Source organism: Pleurodeles waltl, chromosome 1_2, assembly GCF_031143425.1.
Source record: "Pleurodeles waltl isolate 20211129_DDA chromosome 1_2, aPleWal1.hap1.20221129, whole genome shotgun sequence".
Classification (NCBI taxonomy): Eukaryota; Metazoa; Chordata; class Amphibia; order Caudata; family Salamandridae; genus Pleurodeles; species Pleurodeles waltl.
Genome location: NC_090437.1, coordinates 169,813,991 through 169,826,901, shown reverse-complemented (window position 1 = coordinate 169,826,901; position 12,911 = coordinate 169,813,991). Strand labels below are relative to the sequence as shown.

General features: G+C 38.7%; 1 protein-coding gene across 1 annotated transcript in view; it reads left to right on the top strand.

Annotated features, from left to right (window-relative positions):
• The window catches only part of LOC138298986 (sulfotransferase 6B1-like), a 461,021-nt gene that overhangs the window by 31,476 nt on the left and 416,634 nt on the right, over positions 1-12,911 (top strand). Inside the window, exon 2 of the mRNA XM_069236918.1 lies at positions 7,977-8,086. Within this exon, the coding sequence (XP_069093019.1) occupies positions 7,977-8,086 (110 nt within the window). The remainder of the gene's footprint in view (positions 1-7,976; positions 8,087-12,911) is intronic.

The window sequence follows — 12,911 nt, the reverse complement described above, 5'->3', positions numbered from 1 at the left end:
AGCAGCGCTACCTTACAAAACACAATTGTATTTTGTAAGTTAGCGCTGCTTTTGCGTCAAAAAATGACGCAAACGCCGCGCTAAAAAAGTATAAATACGGGCCCTAGTTCTTTAAGGATATTGCATCCTGTGCCTGTATCCGATCTAAGCTCCATCGCAGTTGGCCTCAACTTGTGACTTTGTGGTGGTTTACGGCTACCAGATGACCAAGAGTGGCACTTTGTACTTTCAGGCCCTATTTTCACTTAGAAATTTAAAATGTAATAACACCGGATCTACTGACTGGAATTTTGTTGTTCTGGTATCATTTCAAATATTAAATTTGACTCTGTTTTCCTATATAATTCCTAAATTATTTTGGGATTTTTCTTGTGTCAGGTTTTCATTTAATTACTGTTTGTGAGCTGCATGCATACTTTACACATTGCCTCAAGGTTAAGCCTTACTGCTTTGTGACTTCCGCTCAAGGAAAATGGCCACTTTGATTACAAGCTACCATAGACCATTTGTGATGAAGCTTGCTACCTTCACGAAACTGCTGGCATACTGCTATTGGCTTCTACCCAAAGGACTTAAACACCATCACGCATCATGTATATATGGAAAAAACTAATTCGGTTTCAGCAACTTTTCTTCTGATTCTGTTCATGACGCACTTGTTCCTAAATTGGCTCCTGAGCTCTGAACTTACGGAGCGCACACAAAACAGTATGAGAAGTGACTTCCAAGGTCTGAAACTGACTCCACTGTAACTACTTTGCTAAGGAGGACATCATGTACATACAACTAAATGGCCATTCTATCACTCAATCACAAGTATTGATCAAATCATGCCTGACTTTAAGATGGCACACATCCACTAAGTGTACACCCAATTCTTGATCCCATAAACAGCAGGCCTTTTACAACAATGAGTAAGTGAACAGGAATCTCACCTCCTGCTACAAATGCTGTCAGTCTCTGAAAGGCCTAATAAAATCCCCTAGAGACCTGTTCCTACACAGATTTCATCACTGAATTTTGAATCTGCATGCATAGCCTCAGGCATGGCGAATATGCAACATAGCTGACGTAGTTCCCTCTGATCATTGGCAGTATATTACCATACCTAACTTGGACTATTCTTTTGTGTGATTCTATGTTTATATCCTGAGGACCTATGACTAGTGGTTCATGGACACTATGCACACACCATTATCCTACACTGATCAGCTCAACAGTATCTGGGTCTGTACTCTCAAATCCATGTCTATCCAATTTTTCTTCATTGGTCCAGTGAAACTTCGAACAACATTCATTAAAAAACAAATGCTCTTCAAAGAAGCTGCAGACCTGAACAAATTTCTCTTTGGACTTAATGGCTCTCCAAAGGTCCCTTGCAATGGCTACCTAATAATGATATATGAGTCAAGCTACTCTAATGTTCAAATCTCCAACTGCATAACAACTATAGGTACTAAGCTTTTCACACTTACTCAACATTTCCTGAACTCTAGCAGTATTATACTGTTGACTGCTTACACGTCGCCGTAGGTATTCACAACACCTCATAATCCATACTAAATACAATGTAAACAATTCTCCTCAGTTACAGTTCCTCATCAAGCTACATTTCGCTATCTATGTTCGATGAATCATCTTCATCTCAAATAGTATCAATGTCCACCTTTAGCAACACAAAAGGATGATGGATGAGCTGATGAACAATGCAAACATTCACCCCCAGTCACAGATCTGGGTTTAATCCATTGTTCTTTTGCTAACCATGCCACCCAAGTTTGGACCCAGTCATATGCAAATCAGTCTTGACCCTGCTCCTCATGTCAACAGTCTAGCCTGAACTGCCAGGCCAGGCCTTGGACCGTAAACAAGTAGCCTGGGACCGGTTTCAGGGTATCTCCCTTCATAAGCCAGGCTAGCTTGAATCCAGTGGCACAGTGAGCACGGGACCCACGTCTGGGCATACCCTTCCCACTTAGGGCAACTTTAGGGCTGAGATTGAAAGGCTCTGTTTATATTCCTCGGATGCGACGCGAACGTGCCGGTTAAACGGATTGCTTTTTAAGTGGCACATATATTTTTATCTAAATTGGACTCTGCCTAATAGATGTAATCACTTTCATTGGTAGTTGGCAGCTGTGACCAGTTTGAGACGTTCAGTACGTAAACCCAGGTGGTATAAAAGGATGCTGTTTGAAAGGCTGCGGTTTGCTTGGTGAACGCTCCAGTCTTTCGAAGGCTCACATATGAATGAAGGTAAATTGTGGCTTGATGTAAGAAGGGGATGTATAAGGTTTGTGAGGTTTGGTATTGTTTTGAGAAGTTATTGGATGTTGATATAAAGAAGGATATATAGTTACAATGTGAGGGCTTACTTGTTTGCAAATGGGGAGTAATATGGAGAGGCTTGCTGCCTTGTAGTGTAATAGGAGATGTTGTGATTGATACTTTAGCAATATGGGAAGTGTAGAAATGGGATGTTTGGTAATTGCATTGTAAGTTTTTAGTGATGGTTATAGGAAATATAGAAAGAGGATATTATATGAATATTTATTGAGTGTTATTATTAAGTAGGGGAAAGAGCGGATATTATATTAATGTTTTAGTGATTGATATTGGTATTTATTGAGTGGTATGTGATAATGTGTTGTGTTTGGCTAATTGTTTTAGAATGCATTGGAATTGACGAGTGACTTGGTATATGAGGAGGAATTGTATTTTAAAATCAGGTGAGTAGGTTTTTTTTGTTGGTTTCTCCATTGTAAGGGTTTGAATATGATAGATTGTGTTGCTTTTTGTGATGGTAAATATTGTAATGTGGTTTATTGTTTTAGACTTGATCTCCTCATAAATGGACAAGTAAAAGAAATGAAGAAGTCAGAGGATATATGTATGGTAAGTTTTGATTAAGTTTGTTAGACAACATAGGTGTTTAGGATATAAGTGATGGTTTTTGATTGAGTTGTTGTGGTGTTTTAGGGACTCCCATCGTATTAGTCTTGAAGAAGACCCACTGTGGAGCTGGGATTTGGCCCAAGATATAGAGGGGTCGAAACGTCGACGGATATATCATAGTCTGAATCGGTTTCTGCATAAGATCTTTGGAGGATTGAAGGCATTGATTTAGACTCTCTGAGGATTTGGAATGGAGTTAATGCAGCAAACAAAAAAGAACCAACCGACTGTTTTTAATGTTTTTTCTATAGGTTTTTGATTAATTGGAATATGTATTATTCTCCTTTCTATCTATCACGTGCACTTTTTCTCACACTATCTGTCCCTGATGTGTTGTTTTATCAGATGGGCTGTCCATTTAGGATGAATATATTAAATTGATATTTATGTATAAGTAAATAAATGAATATATATATTCATATGAATAAATAGCTTTTTTGCTCTCACCTATGTTGTTTTATGATGTATAAATAATTTGTCGGTTTCTCCCCATTAGGGCATTGTTTTATGTAATGGTTATCTTCTACCCAGCCCTGTCGAGTTTTTGGGTTACCCTCTGTGGTTTATAACCATCTCCTCAATTATCCAAGGAAGTTAAAAACCTAGGAATCACCATGGATTCCAAGTTAACTATGAATGCCCAAGTAGACAAATTAGCACGCACAAGCTTCATCACCTTAAAGACTTTACAACGCATCTTCCCCCACCTCGGATTTCCACACAAGGTGCAAGCTACTATCTCGCTTGTACTATCCAAACTGGATTACGCCAATAGCCTCTACCATGGATCGTCTCTATCTGTTATGAAAAAACTACAACGTATCCAGAATTCTGCAGCCAGGCTACTATTACATATAAAGCCACAAGCCCACATCTCCCCTGCCTTGAGAGCACTACACTGGTTACCCGTTGCCAGAAGATGCACTTTCAAGCTGCTTTGTATCACCCACAAAGCTATACATGGAACAGGACCGCTTTTTATCAGAAAGAAAATTACCAAATACATCCAACAGAGAACCCTCCGCTCAAGATTGGCACCCCGCCTTAGAACACCACCATACAAGAAAAAGACTATAGGTGGTACATCCTTCTCCGTCCAAGCAGCCAAACTATGGAATTCATCACCCCCAACTATAAGAGCCACAGATAACTTTCTTGTCATCAGAAAACTACTCAAGAGTTGGTTCTTTCCTTCATAACCACCTTATTCAAACAACTATGAACTGCATATGCCTATGTTGATAAATATTTTTTCAGATTATATGTATATTTCTATTTATTTATAGTTTCTTTAGAAAATATGTATTGCTACTATGTCATAACAATAAAATACACACACACTCTTTAAACCTGTTTGATTAAGTATTTTTTGCCCATGGTTCTAATTATGTATTGTATGTGCATATGTGTGTGTATTCATGTGTATGTGTGTATATATATATATATATATATATGTATATATATATATATATGTATGTGTATATGTTGTTTCTGTGCTTGGCATGTTCGTGGATCATTGCGTGGCTCCTGGGTGGGTTGTTATACTAGATATCTATGAATTCCTGCTCTCATCTTATCACACTTATCTACTCATCACTCTTATGTCATGTCTCTATCAAACTATCCTCCATTCTCACTCTGACTCATCCCAAATCCCTTCTACCACTTTAATCTCCTAAATATCTCTGCCTAAGCTCTTCCCTCCGCTTCCACATCTAACTCACCAAACCTCACTCTACTACTGTGACCTCCCACACAACTCTACTAAATTCTTCTGCATTTATCTCACCCTGCTACTATGCTCTCCCTAACACTTCCACATACTCTTCCCCCTCCGCCCCCTTTACTCATTCCAAGCCTTTGGGTTGAGTAAATGAAGGATACACTCCCAATTAACATTTCTGGATTTCTTTCCTCCTCCACCCCTCCATTACTCCAGTCAATCTAACTAACAAACGCTCATATCCGCAGCTCAAATTAACTCATAACAATACTAAAACTGTACTCATTATTTAACGATACTAATCCATCACTAATTCTTGTTTGGGTTACAGAGTAGCGTGCTACTCATCGAAAAGCGCTGCGACGCCTCGTCAGGGGTAGTAAGTGCTATATAAATACAATTACAACACAATACAATACAATATATTATAAGTCGTAATATTGTGCATACTTTAAACAAATATCCTTACCAATCAACTAGGCTTCTTCAAATTCTCCCCTAACTGGACTTTTGTATCACGCACATTGACGAAAAATGTAAGTTGTGTGCTTCCTGGAGAACATGCTACTACATTAGTGATGAGGCATGAGATACTGCAAACCACCTGAACATCCAGACAGTAGTGACTTCTGCAATTTTTAAAAAAGTACTCATACTCTGAGGGTGGACAAGTGAGCATATGCGTCCAGCCACACATTCAATAACATTTGGAAAATGGGCCTATAGAATAAAAAACAACTTTTGTAGTATGTAAATCAGCTGAAGTGGTAAGCAAATAAATATGCACATTTAATCATTACAGCAAAGTATTTAGGAAGTTAGCTGTCAATTCTAGACAGAGCAGTCTGAGATATCTCCAAGCAACTGCTACAGTGTGCTGGTAACAACCAGATGCAAGGAGATGAAGGCTACACAGTACTTGAGTATGTGTAGGAATAGTCTCACTGCGCTGAGCGTCCCTATCGAAAAAAGGCTGCATTTCTGCAATCATATGTAAATCCACCTCCTTACTAAGTGTGTACCTACAATAAAGCTCTTCATCTGTTACAGGTAAATACACCTCCTTACCAAATCTGTACCTACAATAAAACTAATTTGATCAAACAAGGTAACTGTTTGATTACCGTCACTCTCATCGCCTCCTCCTATGCTGTGCTCTTAGAAAGTGCACCCTCCTGATCATAGCTTAGAGTGCTGCCTTTCTAAAAGTTTGCATTTCTTTTATGTGATCTTTTATACAATGCAGTTGGAGCCAGATGTACAACCACTACTTTTGTTACTCGCAATTTGCAACTCATTTACGAGCCGCAAAAATTTGTGACTTGCAAAACCAAATGCACACCATTGTAACTCACACTGTTTGGGATTCCCGATGGAGTTGCAAATGACCAACCTCATTAATATTCATGAGGTAGATCGTAATTTGCGACCCCATTGGGAATGGCTGCAGTCTCAGGGATGGTGGTCTACCGGGGACAGCAGACCACTATGCCTGTGACTGCTTTTTCAAATAAAGCAGCTTTTTTTTTTTTTTAATGCAGCCCATTTTCCTTTAAGAAAAACGGGATACATTTCAAACAAAAAAATGAAGAGTTTTCTTTTCATTTTTTCAGATCCATTCACAAAGAGGAAGGGGTCTCGCGAATGGTGTACCACCAGTTTGAAATTGGTGGTAACTGCAATTGTTTTGCAACCCCAATTGCGGTCACAAAACAATCATACATTCCCCTGCAACTCGCAACTAAGAAGGGATGCCCTTGACATGCCCCTTCCTAATTGCGAGTTGCAATCCCTACTTTGTGAGTCGGTATTTGCATGCAGCCTCACAAAATGGGGATTGTACATTCGGAAAGGCCATTAGGCAGTCGCAAAAGGCGAAATTTGCATTTCTGCGACTGCATAATCGTATCGTACATCAGGCCCTTGGTTTTCACCTGCTTCAAATTGATGCTAATGTGTATGTTATTTATTGGTTTTACGACTATTAGCACATGCTTAGTAAATACAAATTGAGAATCGATAATTGGAAATCGCTGTTCAGGAAACGAAAATACAAATTTCAAAATCAGAAATGTGGAAATATCAATTTCTAAATATTAGGTTAATAGTTTTGAGCGATGAATTAGCTGCTACTTGTCTTTGCTACTAAAGATATACATTGATCCTAGTGAGGGAAATCTTTGTATTGTTCACTGTCTTCACCTCCACCTCTCAGCGGACATGCTATGTTTAATGGTGCATTTAATTGGGGGTCAGTCTCTGCCTCAGGAAGTTTGTTTTACTTTTTAGTTATTTCATCCTCTGAGATATATCCCTTGCATGTTAACATGTCTTTTGGAGCACAAAACCTCCACTGGCTGGTGGGGCTCTGCATACATCTGTGATCTCCTAATAAAAGGCTGAATGGCCACTTTTGAACTAAATGTTATGGTGCTTTTATGTTATATTTCGTTATGCACTTACCAAAAAGGAATGACGGCTGAAAAAACACACTAGTCACTGAGGTATACCAGTGAAACACATAAAGTTGCCCCTAAATTTTCAGGGGCATATTTATGGGAAGTGGCGCTGCACCAAGTGCAGCACCACTTTCCCTGCTACCCTTAGTTCCCTCCTACCGCCACCATGTGTGCGCCGTATTTAAAATACAGCGCACCCTGCAGGGTAGGGGGCGATAGCATCATTTTTCATGACGCTATTGATGTACTCTGCAGGGGTAGCCCAAATTATTGGCGCTACTCCTGCAGAGTACATAGGGGCCCATTCCAAATAATGGAAGCCCCCTTTTAATGCCTGCTCTGAGGAGCCGTTAAAAGTGCCGTAAAAAATGATGTAAGGAAATCACAGAGATTTCCTTGCGCCATTTTTTGCACCCCCCCAAAGGAGGAACACCTCCTTTGAATACATTATACCTTGTGCAGGAGTAATGTAGCACAAATGGCTACAGAATGGCACAATGCATGCATTGCACCACTCTGTAAGTACAGCACGGGGATTTGGGCCTCGTTGGGCCACATTAACGTCAAACATAAAGACGTCAGTTTCTTAAATTCTGGACTTGGGCATTCAGTAACAAATGTACTGTGCCATTTCTATTCTTTGCACAATATATTCGTAAAATTAGACTCTTATTTTTGTAGTTGATTATTTAAGCAGAATTATTCATATTCAGTACGCATACATATTTTGGATTTTATAATTCCTTTGTGTTTTACCAAGCATAAACTTTTGTTACAGCTATTTGTGTCATTTTCTATTTCCTGTTTTCTCTCTTGAACACTGTGTTGATGTATTTCAGGCAGTACCTGGACTCGCCAGCTCTTAAATGACATGGTATATACCATTTCAGGAAAGGAACCCCCATCAGAAATGCCATTTCTTGAATTTGGAACTCCAGACAAACTAGAGGTTGGTATGCAAAACTGCAAAATTTAGTTTTGTAGTATTGAAAATGGTGATAATGTCATAAATATGTTCTTTAACATCACTATAGGTGATTATTTGGTAAATCCTTCTATATTGTATTTTCTGAGCTGCCCAAGCCCAACGGTAACTTCTTCATTTAGCAGAACTGAACAAAGCCTCAAGAGTGAATGGTATGATAAGACATAGGTTTCATTTTCCCAATGAAACAAACAGAAATTGGGCTCAGACGTTGAAGGGGCTGGGAATGATTAAACAGGCTATCCTGTCCTTCGTAAATTAGCTGACCTGGTCAAATGACCATAGAAGTCTTTGTTAGACCATTTACCTCAAATCATCTGACTCAAATATTGTCTCCTCCACAACTTCGAGCGTTGATTATCCAACCCAAAATACAGATCTCCTTCAAATGAGCATATGCCTTTAAGACCTTATTAGAACTACCTTCTAAACAGATCAGCAAGGAGGAGGGCCACCTACAAAAAGCATCGAATTGCTATGAGGAGGCTGGGACTATAATATTTATATATCTGGTTGCTAAATTAGAAGATGCTAGTTTGTCTCACTATTTCGCCAAACATCATCACTGTTTTTACAATATAAAGTAGCTAAGGATAACTCCTACCAAATGTGTGTAAACCCAATTAACCACTCATAAGAAGGAGGACCATGGAATATTTAAAGACCTACAGGTTTTGACTCACAATCTAATTAATATCATACACAAAATAAACACTTGGGTCTTAAAGCAAGTCAGAAACAATAAGGAAAACAAAAACCCAGCTAGAGGGGAAGATGCTGTTTTAAGGATGTATTCCCTCACTCACCAGGGGTGGCACGCTTCATCATAGGAAATGTCCTTGCACCGTCACATCTGATCACGGTGCGGACTATAACTCCCTCACTGTGAGGGAAGAGCTCTTGCAGATGTTTTGAAGAGAGGTGGTATGTCCCTATGGTGAGCTGGTGGGTGGTGAGGTGTGCAGAGCTTGCAAGTGATAGTGGGTACAACTGACTACCCAGTTCACAAATAGTTTTATTAGTGCACCCCTGGGTCAGGGTTAAAAACAGTTGAACACTGAAGGAGGCAATTAGTCCTGTTTTGATGTGTCCCCAGTAGGTCAACATGTTTCTGCCATTGATAAATCAAAGTAGCACTTGCATTCAGACATAATCCACACAAAATCAGGTGAATTACAAGCACCCTGGTACAGTTCATTATAAATCATCAATCACAACCAGGCGTTCATACACAAACCCCAATAGAGATTGCCTTACCTGCAAATGTCGGGTGAGGTGCCTTAACTCGGAAACCCTGGCATGGACCTCAGAGTTCACTCTTTCCTAAAATGGGAATATAGGAGAGAGTAAGAGATAGAAGAAAGTACTCTCAGTTAATGGCACTTTCAAGTGATACCGTGTGAAAAGCAGCATAATGTACTTTACCCCCCAAAAAAGTCTAAAATAACTATTAAGCAGCTTGTGGGGATCGTGCTTTTGTGGTGGTGGTCAAATCAAGAATAGTAGTCAAACAGAGATAAATTAAAATGGAGGAAGGAGAATTAATAACCAGTAGGCAAATTAGTGCAGACCCCTCCCCCCCCGGGACATGTTAGAGGCTCTTCTACAGTGCAAGTGCATCTAAAATCAGTAAGCAGACTCAATGCGAACCCCCTCTTTGGGACATGCCCAAAGTTCTGCTACAGAATCCAAATTCCTCCTGTGATGGAGCACCAGTGTCTCTTCTTGTAGAAAAAGAGCAAAAGTATAGGGCATGGTGCAGAGCAAAGGATGATAATCTAAGCTCAGGCTCTCTAGTTCATAAGGAAATCATATACTATGTCAAACAGTGGTTAATAATACCTAAAGATAAGAATAAGCAAATATAAGCTTTGGCAGATATGTATGCCAGCATGCCACTTCAGGTGGGTGAGGGAATTTGTCTTTTAAACGGAATCTTCCCCTTTAGCTAGGTTTGTGTTTTCCTTTTTGTTTTTGACTTGCTTGAAGACCCAAGTGATTATTTTGTAGATGCTAAACCCAATTAACACCATCTCTTAGAAATAAGGGGTTGATTCACAAAGATAAGCTTACACACTTATGTAAGTTTATGTTTGTTTTGGAATTCACAAAACAACATTTTAATAGTAAGTTTATGAGTGCAGCTACTCCGCAGTCAGGGCGGAGAACTATGCACCTAAAAAGATAGGCATGCCGTATCTTTTTATGTGCAGACTTTTCCACCTCGACTGTGGAGTTTCCACACTCGTAAAATTTCTATTAAAATGCTGTTTTGTGATTTCAAAAACAAACATAAACGCACAGAAAAGTGTGAGTTTACCCTTGTGAATCAGGCCCAAAGTTTCTTGAAAGACAAACATGTAAGGGTAACTATTACCCTGCATTCCTTATCTTCTCTTTTCCTTGTTTTACCTTATGCTTACAGTTTTTGGGTTACCTTGACCTTCGTATGAAAAGCTATATTAACAAATGCTTCTTTTGCATTTGACTTATTCCAGATATTAGCGGTACATACGTAAAAACTATTTCCATTTAACCCGGGGGTTTTGTAACAATAAAACTGTACAGTCAATAACATTACTATTCAGATATTCCATTCTCCAAAACAGTTGTATAATATAAGATAAAAATGTCATAGTAAAGTGTCAAATGCTTTTCTGTAATTTGTTGCGGACAAATATTGAAAAACATTATTCTGCATAGAGTGGAAATCTATTAAAAAACAAACAAGCCACTTACGGTAAGAAGTGAAATGATTTTGTAGGAATTAATTGTGTTCATAATTCTCACCAACCTAAATACCAGTTGTGCAATAACTAAACATGAGAAAAGACTACTTTATCAATGCACTTATTAACGTATATATTGCATTGTAACAGTTTTATCCAAAGGACTGTAAAGATGGAAAGTACAACGGTGCAAAATAGAGCACTATAATTATTTAGCAAAGCCTAAGCCTGATACTAGTGAGATAGTATGCACTTCTTTAACAGTTCCTTAAATGTCTGGAAATTGAGAGCAGATCTCACTGAGAAATGAGGTTGGTTCCTTGACAAGCGGGCAGGTAATGTAATGAACGAAATTGAGACAGTGAGGTTGAGGTACAGACATAGACGTAAAGAGGTAAAATACAAAGTATGATTTGAAGTATAGGATGAAATCAAAGAGCATAACTCGACATAGACAAAAAATGGTAGCAAAGAAAGACAATACACAAAATGCGGAATTCACACGCGGAAGTGAACGGTACTCAAGGACGTTGACATGAATAAGGAAATGCTGTTAGGTGTAGAGGAAGAAGAGACAAACACAGGCAAAGATTGAAGTGTAACTGTTTGGGTTTAAGTATGTTGAAAAGACGAACGTGACAGGAGTTAAACAGACAGCCTAGATTATGAGCAGGTACTAGCAAGGAATACTAGTAGGAGGACTAAAACTAGAAGTGGAGTGGAATAGGAGGATTCAGCAGGAAAAAAGAGAATTTCATTTTAACTAGGACTGGGTTTAAGAAAATAAGAACACATCGATGCCTTGTCAAACGTGATGATAAATTCCCTAAACGAATGCGAAAAAGAAAAGATTATTTCAGGATCATCATCATGAAAATGAGAATCAAAACTATGAGCAAAAGTTTCAGTGCACAGAGAGGTATATTTTCCAGGAAACTATGAATAATCACTTAGAGAGATAAGAAGAAGACCACTTTAAAACAGGACAAAAAAGAAGATAGGGAATAGAATGAACCACCATACGAAAAGCAACAGAACGATCTAGAAGAATCTGTATAGATGATTATTTTTTATGACTTGCAGGAAATATAAAAGTACATTCAGAGAGCAGAGTGGTTTCATTGGAGTAGTCTAGAGAAAAAAACAGATTTTACAGGGAGTTGCAGATTACTACTATAACTAAAGATCAAAAGTTGAAAATATTTGGAGAGATATAAAAACCCAGAACACATCGGGCATTGGTCAGAAATTAGTTAGATCAGTTGGAACGTTTGTAAAGAAACTAGTCTTAAAGGAAGATGGACACATCTCAGAGGAAAGAGAAAGGGTAAGCAAAGAGACCAAGTAAGGTGCCAAAAGAGGAAATTACAATGCAACTGATGTAGAAGAAACAGCATCATCAGAAGAGGAAGTGACTTCTCACTCAAAGGCAGGATGAAAAGTATATCAGTACAAGGCAGATATGCCGAAAGTCGGTGATGGCCCAACGCCAGACAGAAAAGAATTAGTGACTCCCGAAAAACAGAATAGAAAAGAAGGGTTGCCAAATATTTGTTATTTTAGAAGTGAATAGAACGCAGCGTACTCATCAGCTGAAGAAGAGGATAGTGAAAGTTGAGAAGTAAAATGGGAAAGAAGAAAATTAAAAGCCAAGAATAAGCAACAAGAGACAGAAGAATTAACTTAAATAACTTGGTGTTGCGAGCATATCTGCCATTGGCTGTCAAGAAATAAGACAAATACACAGCTGACTTGTGTTATCTTAAACAGCCATTCATTGTAGTATCAGCTATAAGCATGGCACACAAGCAGTGTTGGGAATCGTCAGCTAAGTGTGATGGGAACATCCTTGTGTGTGGAAAAGGGTAAAAAGCCAACGTTTGGTATTGTCAAAGAGGATGATCAGTAGGACAAGTAAGGACTGATAAATCTGCTTCAGGGCAATAGCAACATACAAAAGAGTTGTGTTTTATAATTTGTCTTGTTCTTTATGTTCAGATCCTAATTTAAGAAAGGAATCTTTGAAGAAGGTATTGTGAAGGGCCCATTGTTAGAAAAAT